The sequence below is a fragment of the Pseudonaja textilis genome, chromosome Z, assembly GCF_049901715.1.
Source record: "Pseudonaja textilis isolate UNSWEBS1 chromosome Z, rPseTex1.2, whole genome shotgun sequence".
NCBI classification, from domain to species: Eukaryota; Metazoa; Chordata; class Lepidosauria; order Squamata; family Elapidae; genus Pseudonaja; species Pseudonaja textilis.
The window spans coordinates 10,052,161-10,069,928 of NC_142008.1; the positions used below are offsets into that span (position 1 = coordinate 10,052,161).

The 17,768-nt window shown below is 34.6% G+C and overlaps 1 protein-coding gene across 1 annotated transcript in view; it reads right to left on the reverse strand.

Annotated features, from left to right (window-relative positions):
- Positions 1-17,768, reverse strand: part of PTPRN2 (protein tyrosine phosphatase receptor type N2) — a 609,242-nt gene that overhangs the window by 493,673 nt on the left and 97,801 nt on the right. Inside the window, exons 5-8 of the mRNA XM_087917130.1 lie at positions 11,153-11,606; positions 6,321-6,563; positions 3,720-3,760; positions 2,219-2,607 (exon numbers count right to left, since the gene is read on the reverse strand). Of these exons, the coding sequence (XP_087773256.1) occupies positions 2,219-2,607; positions 3,720-3,760; positions 6,321-6,563; positions 11,153-11,606 (1,127 nt within the window). The remainder of the gene's footprint in view (positions 1-2,218; positions 2,608-3,719; positions 3,761-6,320; positions 6,564-11,152; positions 11,607-17,768) is intronic.

Sequence of the window (17,768 nt, forward strand, 5' to 3'; positions counted from 1 at the left end):
TGTGAAGTTGATCCATGAATGCTGATAGTGGTGAGATACTGGCACTTGCTGACAGGAAAGTGGAATTTCATAATGTGTTCATTTATTTCAAAGTCAAGATGAGATGAGTGGACCCATCATCAGAATGACTGATGACTGGTTTGTATATTTTCCAACCCAACTGTTAGGTGACTTACATTACTAACAGGTACCATGTTCAAGAATTTTATAAAATATATCAAGAAATTTCAGCTTCCTGCAATAATACCAGCAGAACTGCAAAAGACTGTGCTATTCAGAACATCGTACATCTTAAGAAGGTACTTAGTTGATACCTAGGAAACTGGCAGCAACCCATTAGACCAGTCAATGGTATTTGTGATGCATTTTTGAATGTTCAGTTGACTGAGTTTCATGTTTAATGAATAAAGTATATATAATAATAATAGTAATGCATCTGGGACTTTCGAATACAGATGGATCATCATTTGGAACACAACACGCCAGATATTATAGTTGTCAAAGGCCAAAATGTACAATTTATTGATATCACTACAGCAGAGGACACTAGAGTCAAAGAAAAAGAACCAGAAAAAATAATGAAATATCACAACCTGGCCATCGAAACTACACAGTTATGGATGAAACATATAACAGTGATACCCATTGTCATCAGGGCACTTGGTGCCATGTCCAAGAATTTTACAAAACAAATCAAGAAATTGCAGCTTCCTGCAATAACACCAGCAGGATTGCATAAAATTGCACTAAGCAGAACATCATATATTTTAAGAAGATACTTGGTTGATACCTAGGATGCTGGCAGCAACCTGTATCAACCATTAGCACCAGTCACTGGTATTTGCATGGGTGGGATTCTACAGGTTCACACCTATTCGTTGTTAACATTCTAAGCAGTTCGGAGAGGTGGTTGTTAAAAGAAATTACTGGCCTAATCCTGTAAGGAAGGCAGGAAGGAAGCATTCTGGTGTTGCTTACAGAAACTGCCTCTCTGTTAACCCTTATTACATTCTTGGCAGGACTAGACTTCCTATCTCTGGAACTTCTATGGAATTTTTTTTTCCTCCTTTGCTGGTACTTTGCTTGTGTGGAGTGAGCATTCAAAGTTACAATGGTACTGAAAAAAGAGACTTATGACCATATTTCACACTTATGACTGTTGCAGCATCCCCACAGTCATGAGAAGCCAGGCAAGGAGATGTGTGCCTCGATATGAGTGATATTGAGTTGGCCATGCCCAGACAATAACATGACTACCAAGCCACGCCCACCAACTAAGCCACGCCCACAGAACTGGTTGTTAAAAAAATTGAATCCCACCCCTGGGTATTTGTGATACAATTTTAAATGATCAGTTGACTGAGTTTCATGTTTAATGAGTAAGAGATAATAATACTAATACTAATACTAATAATACTAATAATAATAGAAGAAGAAGAAGAAGAAGAAGAAGAAGAAGAAGAAGAAGAAGAAGAAGAAGAAGAAGAAGAAGAAGAAGAGAACTGAAATAATGTAATTAAACAAATCCAAGTTCCATTGAATAGCTCTTTATTTGTTTCCTCAAAAGCAGAAAAATGAAAAGGGAAATATTAAAGAATAAATTATCTTTAATAGTGAGACCTGTGTAAAATGTTTTAGTCTTTAAAAAAAGGAAAGAAAGGTTTTGACAACAATTCAGCTCAAAGTTCACTGACCTCCATAAAGTTTTCTTTAAAAAATTATTGAGTTTAGGAAGAGATATAGAATTAACTTTCTAATTCAAATATGAACTTAATAAATTAGGGAGAAAAAAATCATATATAATATTGATTATGTTTACTACTGTGAAGTCTACAATTTCAAGCCATCAATACTTCTCTACAAATCAATGGATCAGTAAAGGACAATGTGTGAAATAGACATATAGTCTTCTTTTTAAATGTTTACATAGGAAATATATTAGCTGTTACTTTTTTAGCAAAGCAACAAGGGAGAGATATTAGCTGAGAAAATAATATTTTATTTTTTCCCAAAAGGGGATTAAAATATGGACATTCTGGAAATTTCTATCCAACACTCCTCAAAGATACCAGATCAGGCAAATATGATCTAGCTATATTTTTGGAAAAATATGGTTTAGGAGGCAGTGTGCAAATATATTTAGAATCAAATTTTAAATAATTATTCTATCATCAATGTACAGCAAGTTCATAAATAAAATTTTAATATCCATACTTACTCTTTCTTTGTCATGATGTAGCCATATTCTTCCACTTTGGAAGACTTTGCATCTAACTTGAGGCCTTCTCCGATCTTTTCTTGAGTTGCTTCATAAACACTTTCATCTTGAAGCCACATATTCTTAATCCAGTGATGAAGCTCATTTGGTTCCTTGGACCTGGGTTCAAACTCTGCTTTTTGGGGGGCAATTAGTTCTCTTGAGAAGGTTTCACTCTTCACATTTTCAATCCCAACCTTGACCTCTTCAGATGAAGACAAAAGATCTAAATCATCTGATTTTTTCATTTCTGTTTTAAAGGGTTCTTTGGACAAATATGACCATGACAGATTTTCAGGAACTATATTTTTACTCGGGAAATCTAGTATTTTTGAATCTAGATGGTCCTCCTATAATAAACAAAACAACAAATTACACCTGATTTATTATAGTTGCTTGTGTCTAATTCAGCAGTTCAGCTTTACAGTAGAAAAGTTACAAAAAGCTTATGCTATAGTAATTATTTTAGCAGTTTTATATTGGAAGGCTTTCTTGAGGATGAAAAACTCTGGAATTCATCTAAGCTGAAAGTTAACTTCGAACACATCCTAGGTTGCAGTAAAGAACAAAGAAAAAAAACCCCACTTTTCAAGTCAATTGTATTTTATTTTTCAAGAGGCCACACATTTTGGGACATGTTTCCAAACACATCTCCTTTATGGGTCTCCATGAAAACACTCAGTGTTGTTTGCTAGCAAATTCCTAAACATTAATTCATAGCTTGGACGAATTTAAAATAACCACATTTTAAGCAAAATGGTTTTAGCTGTATAGAGCACAGTGAAAACAGTTTTTAGCTATGATACATCACTTTCCTTCAGCTCTTACCGATACACACTATTATTTTTTCAATGCTGAAGAAAATAATATGCTTAAGTATACTTTATAGATTTTGAGCACAGGAAAACTGCTATGAAAACCAGCTATTTTCCTATACAAAATACATTTGCTAGCTCCATTGCTAACAGAACGTTCTCAATAATGTCCTTTACCCAAATTATTTAATCCAAGCTGGATAACTATATATTCTCCCACAGAATATTTTAGCGATGAACTCTATTAGCATTATATTAGGGACAATATTCTACTTAAGAACTAAATCGTTTTCATATATTCTGCATTCCTTTGGGTTTTATTGGTCAGAGGGAAAAAACATTCTGAATAGGAAGAATTTAGATTAAATCACTACAATCCTAAACAAATTTATATGATTTAATCAAATATATTGCTAATGGCACCAGTTAAACCTTCCAGCTACATTAAATATTCTAATTGTTTTAGTTATACTGAGTACTTGCAGTAGTGACAAATCAGTAGAATTAGGTGTGCTTACATTCATCATGATGAACCTTCATTGGCATTGCCTTATTGTCCTAGAAACTCTAGCCCTATCATTTCCCTATACATTAAGAAAAAAATATACAGGAAAAAAAATATTTGTGTATTTGTGTTGTTAACTTACCTCTTTTGTAACTTCAGCATCAATGTTCCATGCCCCCTTATCTGTGGAAGCAAGCATTTATTGTGAGACATAAAATACAGACATTGCTTTGGGGTTTTTTTTGTACAATGTGACATTTTTATTGTACAGTAAACATTACAATGTTGTGGCTAAATGACAAAAGTAAAAACATAGATCAAGTTTGTCACTTCAACTCCATTTGTACACTTTGCTAATGCAAGATCAATTGAAGCCATGCTGTAAGAGTGCATTACATTAATTAGTTCAATAGTAAGGCTGACGAATTTACCTCTGTTTATCAGTGCCTGGAAAAAAAAAATCAATAATTTGTCCTGCTAGCCCAGAAAAAAATGTTTACGGTAATAAATGAGAAACTGTAGTGGATTTATGACTCAGGTGTTTCTCAAGAAAAGGCTCTTCTTGTGTCTTTCACTTCACACTTAGAAGTAATTACTTCAGAATTATAGTAACACCACATTATTAAATATTAGAAATGGTTACTGGATTAAAAAGAAGACTCAACCTCAAACCCACTATATACTTGTTTCTATCTTAGATAATTTTTGTTAATTTTAATGTTTAATATTGCTGGTTTTATCTGTTGCAAGTTTCCCAGAATTATCTGATAACAAGATAGGTGGCATATAACTTTGATAAATAAATAATATAGAAGAACATTCTATTGCACAAACTAAGCCAGGGAAAAGAAAATCTGCAGTATAGTAAAAGATGTTTATGCATTGCTATGAATTAAGAATAAACTAATGACAGATCCTTTGAAGTTCATGTGTGCTTCACATATAAGTAACAATGATGATAAATGGACAGATACATACATGCACATGCTATCTAGATTCCTAGCATATGTTTCAATGAGCAGTAATGCTGCAAGCTTTATTATCTGTATGTTGCTTAGAGCAACCACTGGGCCGTGGACCGGTACCGGTCCATGGAACATTTCCTACCGGGCCACCGGTTTGCTGGGCGCTGCCATCTTGTTTGACGAGAAAGTGCTTCGGGGTGAGCTTTTCCAGGGGGGGCTTCGAATGAAACTAAGGCAGGAGGATTCTTTTAGTACCCAAGGCAAGGCGAGCCGAGCGACCGTCCCGAAGCCATCCCGAAGCCGTCCTGAAGCAAAGCCATCAACAAAGTTACAAAGGAGGAGTTGAAGGTGGCGGGGAGAAGCGGGGGACGGCTGGCTGGCCGGTCGCTTGGCTCACCTTGCCTTGTCATGCGTGCTGACGCCGGTACCGGGCTGCGGATCATTTTGTGATGCCGGTACCGGGCCGTGGCACAAAAAAGGTTGGGGGCCACTGGCTTAGAGTCTTCAGAAACAAGCAGCATAGACCAAGGTAATAAAATTAAGTAATAATAAGAAACCCCTGAATTCAAGAACACACCTTTCTCATAGAAAAAGATGTGTTCATAAGCTTGAAAATTATTCTCAAAAACATTTGCTTTTTGTGTCTAATGGATGTATCATTGGGGTAATTGAGGTGTTTAGTATCGTTTGGATAATTGAAACTTAGAAGATACATTGCAATCAATGGGGATAAAGCTAATTATGACTATTTAAGTCCTATTAACTTCAAGGGGCTTCCTTTTTGTACCACTCAGAACAGATCTAATCCTACATATTTGAAGGATATCTACTAATCCTCTACCACTCTATCACCAGAGGTGAGAACTGATTCCAACCTTTTGGTCTCCAATTATGTAGGATAAAAGTATTAATAAAGGTATTAAAACTTGCCTTTGCTGGTTGGGCGGGGGCTTCAACAGGACACTCACTGCTGGAAGTGGTTGATGAAGTAAGAGTTCCTATCTCTTAGTTCTGGTTTCAATATAATTTTTGAAATCTTAATCTATGTAGCTTTAATGCCTTAATATTCCAATGTTTTTTTCTACCTGTTTTATAACTCATAAGCCACCCAGAATCACCTTACAGGGGAGATGGGTGGCTTAAATTTTTAATAATTAAATAATATGCAATAGTTAATTCCAAATTTAATCATATTTATATTAGAGTTAAGTATATAAAGCTCAAGTTAATCACTATCAGTAAAACAACAAAGAATGATCACTAATTTTAAATGCAATACTAGTTTTAAGGGGTGCATCTATATCTAAAGCACTTATGAAGTCCTAACTTACACTTTTTTCATTCATCCCCTGAATTTCCACTGCAAATGTTCCAAAGGTTTTAATTACTGGTAGTCCATGCTCAGATGCAGAAACTTCCTTTAAAATCAGTGGGTAAGAAGGAAGACCACTTAAGACTTTTCTTTGTCCAAAATTTTTCCTTCTGAAAGACACCACCCAATCCTCACATTAACCCTAATCCTAAGGGCTCACTAATACAAACATCTATGAATGAACAGTGTCACAACTTCATTTGTATTCGCTTATTATCTGGATCAAATTACAACTGAGTGGTAATTACCAGTCCCATTCTTGAACACAGCATAATCATAACAAAGGAAACAGGAAAGCAGGAGAGAAGCTACGGTATTTTTTCTCCTAGTAGAACTTTGCAAGGTATTTTAATCTGATTGTGTAAAAATTTTAAATAAAGGAAAGCTACTGCACTGAATATAATACCTCGCATGTGGAAACCTTCATTCTCTCCCATTTCATATTTTTTTTCTCCTTCTGCATCCACTCCTGTTGCAGTTCTCTCTCCTTCAACCTTCCCAGGGGCATTGTTCTTGTCTCCATTTGTATCAACGATTTGAACAGCTTCAGCAATGATATCGGCCATCTTGTCTAGCTCCAGTGAGCTCAACTTATCTACATCTACATGATGTTTCTTCAGGTCTCTCAGAACATCTTGAATAAATATTTCTTAAAAAAGAGGGGAGGGGAAGAAGCTTGATTACTTGTGAAAAGTTTAATATTACATATAAGAAAAAGAGAAGCAAAGCATTGCTGCTTTAGTTGCAGTCCTCAATAGGAAATATTTAATTATCTGCCTTATTCAGTGCTAATAGATATAAATAATACCCTCAGAAATATTTTCTTTTCTTTTTCCCAATATGTTTACTGAATTGATTCAATTAAATAAATTTTTAAATTTATTTTCTTATATAAGTAATTGTATAATTGCAAATAATGCCTACTAAAAAAAATGGATTTGACATTAACTGATAGTGATATATGCTCATACCCAGACCAATAATCTAATATTCCTGAATACAATAAAACAATTTCATGTAACGATTATTCTATAAATAGGCATTTACTTCATTCTATATCAGGTGTCCCCAACCCCAGGGTTGCAGCCCATAACAAGACTGTTGGCTGTTTGGAACTGAGCTGCAGAAACAGTGGGTGAATCTGCATGTGCATCCCCACTTGTGTGAGCAGCAGGTGAGTGTGTGCATGCATGCTCCATTTGCACAAGTTGCAGGCGTGTGTGCCTGCCACTCTCACAGAACCATGCCCTCTTCCCCAGCTTTAAACTAGAGGCTTTAAACTACTCCCTCCTCATGCACAAAACCAGTGACTTTGGACTGATAGAATTCTAGGTAATATATAATAAATGCTTATCAAGAGCAATAATCATACAATGTAGTATAGCTTGAAAATAGGAATGACAGTAATAGCTATGCCAGCAATAGAATATATATCTTTATTATACAAGTTCTTGAAAGTTAAAATATTAACAATTTATGTCAATACATTATTGCTCTTTTTTCAGCTATGTATAATTAGCACCACTGCTTTTGAGTGGAGCCCACAAGTTTCCTGTATTTTAACCTATGCCTGAAAGCAATGAAAAAGTGGGAGAATTCTACAGCAGTCAGCTCTTGAACTTTCTCTGTTTAGCTTCCAAGTTTTGCTGGTCTCCAAGAAGACTTATTATTGTCTGAACATAACAACACTTTATTGCTCATCTCCGGACCCTGATGTATAAAACTACAGGATGTGCCTTGAACCTGAATTATAGGGATTCTTTGGCCTAACGATTCTGCCATGTAATACTATCTTTGGATTGCTTAACTATTCTGTGAATCCTTCAAGACAAAGCACCAGAAGAGCGTTGCAAAAACATGTAAACCCCTTCTAAAATGAGAGGAACAGCTCTAAAACCTCATTCATTCTACCCATTCCAGTCATCTCATCACTTTACTGACCCATTCACCAGGAAAACAAGCAAGCAAATATAAATTCTTATTATCTTCGTTACTCCCCCGCCCTTAGGAAAGGAGGAAGAGGAGGAGGAGGAGCTATGTTGCTTTGCATGTACACTGAGAGTCTCTGCACTGACAATTTCCTTGAGTGTCTAATCACACTTGGCCAAATGAAGCATTTATTCCCATATATTATACTTGAATATAATATAATATAATATAATATAATATAATATAATATAATATAATATAATATAATATAATATAATATAATATAATATAATATAATATAATATATGGGGCAAATACATATACCGGTATTTGTCCCATGTATTGGAAAGCTTACTTAGACATGAATTTATAATTAAGATAAAAGAAATATTAATATCCATTATATTTAAATATAAAAATGTCTTTGTGCTTTTAAGAACTCATTTGAATCCATATCAGGAAATAAGAAGGAAGAAGATATTTAGTTAGAGTTCACACAATGTACTAAAGGACTAACTAGCCAAACTAATTGTACATGGCGTGAAAATGTAGCATATATGATTAATTTGTAACTCCATGTATTATATGAATCCTCGTCATGGATAATGTTAAGTATGCATGTGTAATGCTACCCTAGCCATTTTGAAGGTAAATATATCACTGAATATTAAGCAATTTTAACTCAGGTTCCCTTTCTCCCTCTTTTTCCTCTATTTGTTTCCACATCTTAGGCATATGTTTCAAGTCAAGTTCTACAGTAAACTTAATTCAGATGATTTCTAAGTCCGAATTCTAAAATCTTACCTGGTAAGATTATCATAGTCAATGTTGATATAATTAAACAATTTGGTATTAATCCATTAGACATATACTGGTAGTATTTCAAGGGACCAAAGTAGACTTTAAGAAACTTTGAGTTCTAGTCTTCCTTAGGTATGAAAGTTAGCTGTGTGATCTTGGGCCAGCCAATCTCTCAGCTCAACTCATTACACAAGGTTGTTGTGGGCAAAACAGATCAAGGAAGGAGTATTAGGTATGTTCGGCATCATGAGTTATTTATAAAAATAGTAAAGGCTACACACAAAACTATTCCTAAAACAGAGCTCTCATCCCAGATTTTTTAAGCCCACTACATAAATCTCAGCCCTCTTAAGAAGACAGCACAACATCCCTTAACCTAGATACAATAAATTCAAAGATGAGTATTCTGAAAAACTAGTAGCTAAAAACTATTTTGAAACTAGTAGCTTGTTGTAAAATAGGATCAAGTAGGAAAAGCTCACAATGCTACCTCAAACATTTATATGTCAAACATAGGCTTATTAAAATAAATTTTAACATTTCTTTATAGAGTTTGCTTGTTTGTAGCATTGGTTCAATTTATGTCACAACTAGCTGTTCAGCAAAATCCTGGCTGCTCTAAAATAACTTGTTTCATTCTTATTCCCCTTCACTTCTTTTCTTATTTTCTATTAGGCCTTATCTCTCTAGTCCCACCCCGCACCCCCCCCAAAAAAACACCTCATAATCTATATAGTAAAACAAAGTTGCAATCTCAAGTAAAATAAAAATAAAGGGAAAGAAATGAAATAGAAAATGAATGGCCAACAGCCCAGCTCCAGAGTCCACTAAACAGCAGGTCTTTTTAATTGAATAACTAAAACCAAAATAGAGAGGGGGAAAATCTTCTTTGCCTATAATGTGCTGTCTCACTCTGAGCACTCACTAGGATGCAGCCCATTAAAGGAACATCTCCTGGAGATAAACTTCTTATTAAAAGTAACTGATACCTGTATGTAAAACCTAACCCTTGCCACCAAAGGATGTATTCCTGCTATTATGAAAAAGTATTTCTCCAAAGTAAAAAAAACCTGTACATTTGTGGTATATATAGCAATAGTTCTGAACAATACTCCATACATTACAAATATATAAGGTTTTTAAAAACTGGCAAAAAGAGCTGGGTATGTTTGGTATATGAATCATCTTAAAAATGAATATATATTATTGAATGAAGGAAAAGATAATGTTAAAATTTCTTCATTTGCAGCAAAGTCCAAATTTACAAAACAAAATAATTAAAAGGTTTCTTTTAATGCATTCACAGCATTATATCTAGACACTGCAAAAGTTTTATCAGATTCCATTATGCCTATGGAAATACAATAGACAAAATCCAATACATTCTGCAGCACATTATTCTCTGTAACTGTTAAGTACCCAGCTCTATGTAGACTCCTGCTAAGAAAGGTGAAAGAGGACCGTACATGATAATGAAACCAGCATGGACATTGTTTGCATTAACGGTAGACCTGTTCCGGAGATGTGTGGTGTCACCCACGCCTGCATTTACATTCCATTTTGCTTTTGAAAGCTATTATCAGACAGGTGCCTCACCATGAATGCTGTCACTTTAGGCATGTCCTCACTAAAGAGAACACTTCAATTGATTTTGTGCTTTCACAGCAAAAGAAAATGAAAGCATACAGTACAACCAGCAAGTTATGTCAATTTGAAGAAAATAAACTTCTCAATGTCCATGCGTATTATCAACCCCTGGTTCCAAGAAGTAACCAGGATCTCGTTGATTCCCTATTTGCCATAATTCAATGTGGAACACAAAAGCCCATTCAATTATAGTACAATGTATCTGAAGCAGTGGTGGGATTCAATTTTTTTTTACTACCAGTTCTGTGGGCATGGCTTGGTGGGCGTGGCAGGGGAAGGATACTGTCCATTCAGAGGTGGTATTTGCCGGTTCTCCAAACTACTCAAAATTTCCGCTACCGGTTCTCCAGAACTAGTCAGAACCTGTTTAATACCACCTCCGACCTGAAGAGATGTGACAAAAAAGATCTGTATATGAATATCAAACCTGGATGGTAATTTCAAACTGGCCGTTTAGGACTTTACACTGTAGTTCTTCACTGAAGAAACTGCCATTCTGAAGCAGACTGAACAATTAAAGTAATTGTTATCATCCTTAACTATTGTTATCTCATTCCATGAAGTAGGCTTTGGCTTAAATCTTGTTCAGTCTCTCTGTGATTAGACATTAGACTATCGATCCACCCTTAAATGTATACTGACCCTCTCCTGCAGCTCAAAATCATTAAGCTCATTAACATGAACCTTTGAGATGCCTGTCTGTCATTATTACATTTCCAACTAAGCAATTTTTGAATTGAAATAAATTCTAAAGAATCCCAGGGTTTCCTGAACACAGCTTGAAAATCAATGAATTAAAAGGAAACAAAAATAAAAACAAGATGAGCATGCTTACACGGATAATGTATATGTATCCCTTACCATCTATTGGAGTTAGAGAAAGCTTCAGATCATTCTGTGTAGTTCCAGACACCAGTCCTGATACTGGCCTCTGTAAAAACTGTGGTTTCATCTCAAAACCTGCTAGCTTTTCTTTGGATCTTATTCCATCAAACTGGTCAATGTGAAGAGGTTTAACCCTATTGTCATAAGGATAAATTCCTTTAGTCCTGCTAACAGATGAATCTTCATCAAGGTTTTTGGCTGATAACTTCTGAGTGATATATGCATTAAGTGTCATCAATAAATCTTTCCTGTCTAATTTTTCTTCAGGTTTTAGTTGAAATGTATCCATCTGTGATTTGCTGAAGCTCCTCGCAGGAATGTTTTCAATATACTTTGAATGGACAGGTACAGAAAAGGTCATAGCAGGTGTTTTTCCTTTAGAATTCTGCATCATATAATTGATCATGGACCTTGGTGGAATGTTGCCAACCTAACAGAAAAAAGATAAATTGTATTAGAATTATTCTTAGGTTAATCCATTATAATCCACCAAAATGTTGATTATAACATTCAACTCTGTAGGAATGCACATAGTTGATTCTTCTGTTTTGAGCAGGAAGAAGATAACTTATGTTATATTTACCAATGGATTCTTTTCAACCTGTATATATAATATAAAAACATTCCTTACTGTTTACTTATTATACAGTAGGCATATGGATACAATATATTTTTTCCTATATTTAAAGAGGGATTTATGAAGCCATTGAAATACTAATCTCTTAACTGTTTCATCATTCTAGTTTTTGAGCATTTAGAATAATAGGAGCTTGATCTTAAGTTAAGTTAAAATTAAAATCCTCATGTTCTTTGTTTTTTTTAAATTTTTATTGGTTTTTAAAACAAACATAAACAAACAAAACATAAAAACATCAAGCCATCTTCCATATATATACATACAGTGTGCCGGTTGGTTTACAAATTGTTTTGTGCTTCCATTTCGTTGTCTTAAATTACAATTACATTGTATATACTCTCATATTTTCAATCAAATATTAAATACATTAATATCATTATTAAACAATCATTTGACTATACTTTTATTCATTCGTGTTTTATGAAATAATCATATTTTACTTAATTTGTTTTATGACGGTTCATATTATCACCCCAGATCTATCCTAAAATCATTTTGTAGATATAATAAGAAAAGAATACGTCTTTATATATTTATTATTTTCTAAAAATCTACATATTACATTACTATATTTAATTGTCTAACCGTTGATAGAATAGATCCCAAATTTTATAAAATTGTTTTTCATCTTGTTCTCGAATTTCAAATGTCAATCTGCTCATTTCAGCACATTCCAATATTTTCTTAATGATTTCTCCTGTGATGGTGTTTTCTCATTTTTCCAGTTTTTAGCAAATACAATCCTAGCCACTGTTAATACATTTACAATCAGGTATTTCAAGTCTTTACTATATATTTCAGGTAAAATTCCTAATAAAAATATCTTTGGTTTCAAATCTATATGCTTTTTTGTCATTTTTTCCAACCAGATGTGGATTTTAGTCCAATATTTTTTAGCATCCGCACATGTCCACCACATATGGTAATATGAGCCAGGTGTCTGATGACATTTCCAACATTTTTTGGATTTATTCTTAAACATTCTTGCTATTCTTGTTGGGGGGAAATGCCACCTGTAAAACATCTTATACAAATTTTCTTTATATGCTGTTGACATTGTCATTTTATAATTTTGAGACCACAGTTTTTGCCATCATGTTCTTTGTTAAAATGCAAAGAAACTTCCAAATCCATGAAAATGAAATAGAAATATGCTAAAGAAATGGAAAGAACATATCAGCAGTCTGTAGGGTAACTGAAGAGTTAAAGGTTATGAATACTGTTTTATTAAAAATAACAAGAAATCCAAGGAAGGGAAGGAAGGATTGTTATTAATCCTTTGTTATTAAAAACAGTAAGTTTTAAACATTAAAAAAAAACCATGTAGTCACTAATGGTTAGTAATGATTTGATAGAACATGTCAGCCTTCTCAGGCAACGTAGCCAGATGAGCTAATTCTGCTTTAATGTAAAGCTACATCTACAGAATCTTTCTGTCTAAAAGTACAAATTTCTCACTATCTTGTTTTATAGCCTAATACATTAGGGAGGATCTTTTTTCAGTTTCTTTCTCTGCCCTTTGGCAGCTTTGGACTCCCAGTCCCTTATCTGATTGCTCCCTAGCCACCATATCTTCCCACCCTCCCAAGGTCTCCCAAAGTCATTCACACATAACATTACGTCATGTAATCAATCAATCAAAATTTAAATAACTTAAAGACAAAACATTTTAGTTGTTTTCTTATGTATTCTTAGACATTATTTCAATAATATAATTCATATCCAGAATGGTATAAAGTATAGGCGAAATAAATAGGGATTGAAACTAAATTAATACTGGTTTGCAGATGGATGTTATTTAAAATTGCATTTTTGAAGTTTATTTCCAGAAATTCAGATGCTAAACATGTCATTATTGTCCAATTCTGAATATCACCTTTCCTCCAATTATTCATGAAGGAGGAAGATTTTGTGGGGTAAGCAATGAAAGGGAAGGTGAATGGGAAAAGCTGTCAGAAACCCCTTTTCGGAGAGATTGGGGTTCTTTCAATATCACTTTTCCATTATGATTCCACTTTTCCTATGACAAGACAACTAAACCTAAGCAGTCATCTAAGGCAGAGTACTCTGTTCCTATGATGCAAAACCTTATAGAACACAGAATAGCAGGATTTGAAGGGACTTTGGAAGTCTTCTAATTTGCAAAATATACGGTCTGGGTCCTTAAAACCCGATGGGTTTTAAATGCAGAGAGAAAAGTCTCAACATTCTAAAATACAAGGAATTTTTTTTAAAAAATCCCTGACATTCTTGTAGCAAACAAGTCTGTTGACAAGAACAAGACAGAAACCTCAAGCAGTCATATACAAATTGGGTGGAAGTGTCAATCCCAGGCTAAGCTGGTATCAAGAGAACAGCTTGCCAGGTCACAATCCAGCAGTCTGAAACACTATTCAAAAAAATAATAATCCTAATTAAAAATATGATATGAACAATAATAAAGCCTAACTGGAAAATATCCTCACTTCTGGCAATCAATCCAAAGTCACAGAGGTTGAAAATATATATGTTCATATTGAACCTGCAGTTGCAGTATTAAATTTTAAACAATCACTGGCAAGATAATGTCTGGACAGAGGCTTAGTATTATTCAGTATTTCCTGTCATTGCTGTAGGGAAAATTCACTATGTTATTTTTCATTGTGAAACAGTGGAAATCAAGTTCAATGATATACCAGCTGAACAAAGTAGGACAACATAGACCATATAGTAGTGCTTAAAAGTTTGTGAATCTTTGAATTTTCAATATTTTAATATGACCTAAACATTTCCTAAAACATAATATCCTATGAAAATAATGTTCCACAGAGGGATGACGAAATCAAACACAAATTGTTGGCCTAGAGCTTTATTTATCTATTACTGAATCTATTTGGCACCCCAAAGGTGAATCTGAGTGGCTTACAGTGCAATAAAATATGCAAATATAAATATAAAAACAGATTAAAATTATGAAAAAAATCATGAAAATATTTACATTTGGCAAAAAAGCAAAGACTACATTCCAACATAAAAACCTTATCTCATCTGTGAAACATGGTAGAGGTAGTCCTAAACTTACCTGCTTAGCAACAGTCAAACAGTTTACAACAGACATTCTCCAAAGCCACTTATGACTTGGTTTTGAAGTTCTAATAGCCTATCACCCCCTGAGGTCACAAGGTCACATTTTGGGAAGTTGGCAAACAGTCTGCATTTACAGCCATTTGCAGTGTCCCACAACCACATGACCACAATTTATTACTTTTTTGCCAAAAACTGGCCTTTATTTCCAGGTGTTTCCCAATAGGAACAAGGGATTTGCTTAACAAATGTGGCATTAACTTAGACACTGTGATGTTTGTTTATCCATCACTGCAAAAAGGACACAAAATTGGATGCAGTCACATGGTGATCTGCTTAATACATAATTCTGGGATGAATTACAGTTGTAAATCAAATATTATCTTAGTGTGTTTTCACGGTTTTGGCTTGGTTTGCTACCTAGTATTTAGCATTTATTTGATTTGTCAATCACTTACAAGATACAGGTATAAGAATAAATAGTTTTGAATACATGAGATAGAAACTTATAAGAAAAATAAAAAACAGTAGGACAGGGACGGTAGGCACGATTGATGCGCTTATGCACCAGGCCTCTTAGGAAGGGGATGAGGTCGATAGTAGACAGTCTAAGTGTTAAGTTTGGGAGGTCAGGCTCATAGAGACGAGAGACTCAGATTAAGTGAACAACAGCTCTTTATTTACTGGATAGATCTGAGTGAGTAAGCAGCACTCACGGCGGCTCTTTTATAGAGCTCACCGCAGCTTGGCGGCCAATGACACCGCTTTGAGTTTCCCGCGATTGGTTTCAACCAATCGCGGTAGACTCCTAGTGAGCCAATCACGACCGCCCAGACTGTCCAATCACGTAACAGTTTAAGTGGGCACATAGGAATGCAGGGTTTCAAGCCTGCTAATATGGAACACTAAGGTTAAAGGTTTGGGGGTTTCGGGAAGAAACCACAGAGTCAGATAGAGTATTCCAAACATTGACCACTCTGTTGCTGAAGTCGTATTTTCTGCAGTCAAGTTTGGTACAGTTAACCTTGAGTTTGTATCTATTGTGTGCTCTTATATTGTTATGATTGAAGCTGAAGTATTCATTTGCAGGTAAGACATTGCAATGTATGATTTTATATACTATATTTAGATCGGACCGGAGGCGGCATAGTTCTAGGTTTTCTAGGTCTAGAGTTTCAAGTCTGGTGGCATACGGTATTCTGCAATGAGGAGAGGAGAGGAGAACTCTTCTTGTGAAATATTTCTGGACTTTCTCAACTGTGTTAATATCAGATACGTAATGTGGTTTCCAGACTGATGAGCTGTATTCAAGTATAGGTCTAGCAAATGTTTTGTATGCTTTAATTAGTAGTGTGATATTACCAGAGACGTAGGATTAGATTAACTACTCTTAATGCCTTTTTGGCTATGTAGTTACAGTGGTCTCTAGCACTTTGATCATTTGAGATGAGTACTCCAAGGTCCTTGACAAAGTTTGGATCCTCAACAAGGTCTTGACTTTATTTTATTTTCTGAGTTTTTCTACCAATATGTAAGACAGAGCATTTATTTGTTGAGATTTGAAGTTGCCATTGGATTGACCATTCTGATACATAGTCAAGGTCTTTTTGGAGGGTAGTAGTATTGTCTGTGATGTTGAATAACATCATCAGTGAAGAGAACACAGTTGCTCTTAATATGATCACAGAGGTCATTTATGTAGAGTATGAAGAGAGTTGGTCCTAAAACACTGCCTTGGGTATACCACTGTTGACAGGTACAGAATTTGATAGGATGCTCCCAATTTTGCTCTGACCAAGCAGCTTGCCATCATAGAGGAAATCACGAGTTCTGAATTATATCAGCAAATTCTACAGGAAAAATATCAGGATGTCTGTCCATGAACTGAAGTTCAAAAAAAATTGAAGCAAAACATGCAGGTTGAACAACCAAATAATATCTTAAACAGAAAAAAAATTATGTTTTGAAATGGCCAAGTCAAAGTCCTATTTTTAATCCTTTATAAATATTGTGGAAGGACCTGAAGTGAACAGTTCATGCAAAGAGTCCCACCAACATCCCAAAGTTAAAGGTATTCTGTAAGGAGGAATAGGCTTCCTCCAAGCCAATGTTTGGAATGATCAACATTTATCAAAAACAATAGTTGCAATTATTACTACCCAATGGGGGCACACTATTTACTGAAAATTTGCAACAAAAAAAAATCAGTATCACTCATCATGGGATTCTGTTGGTCAAGAATTTTCTTCCAGCACAGATAGTCTCTGGAATGGTATTGATTTCCATAAACTAGCTGAAATAGTAGCTGATTGTCATGATTTTTATCAGAAATTTGGCCGATTCAGTTTCAGAATATCTTTTTTGCAGCTATTTTATTGCCGGGGGAGTCCAAAATTACTTCATTGTAAATTTAGCTCACTTTCTATAATGTTTAGATTTATAGGGATTCTGAAATTATCCGTGGTTGAAGATCAGTTAAAATAATTTGCCCTCAATTATTACCTAAAATAATTATTGTATATTTTGCAGGATTTTGCAACCTAAAAATTTAAGGGATTCAAAACATACTCTGATTGATATTATATTTGTCAGGCATGAAAAACTAAGCCAACGTGTGAAGATTCAATTGAACTGATTTATTGATAAAAGCTTGTGCAAGAAATCTTCTCAACAAACAGTCAGCACCTGGTTAGAATTAGATAAGGGCCAATGGCAATAAAAGATGGGTTGGAGTTAATTCTTTGTCACTCCATAAGGATTCTAGGCTGACCCCACATTTTACTCCTCCCACTGGTTTTATTAGTCCTTCTTCTTCAATATTCTAGCCAACATCCCACATTTGTAGAATAGAAGATACATAGAATGATATAGAAAAAGTTATATTTGGTTCAG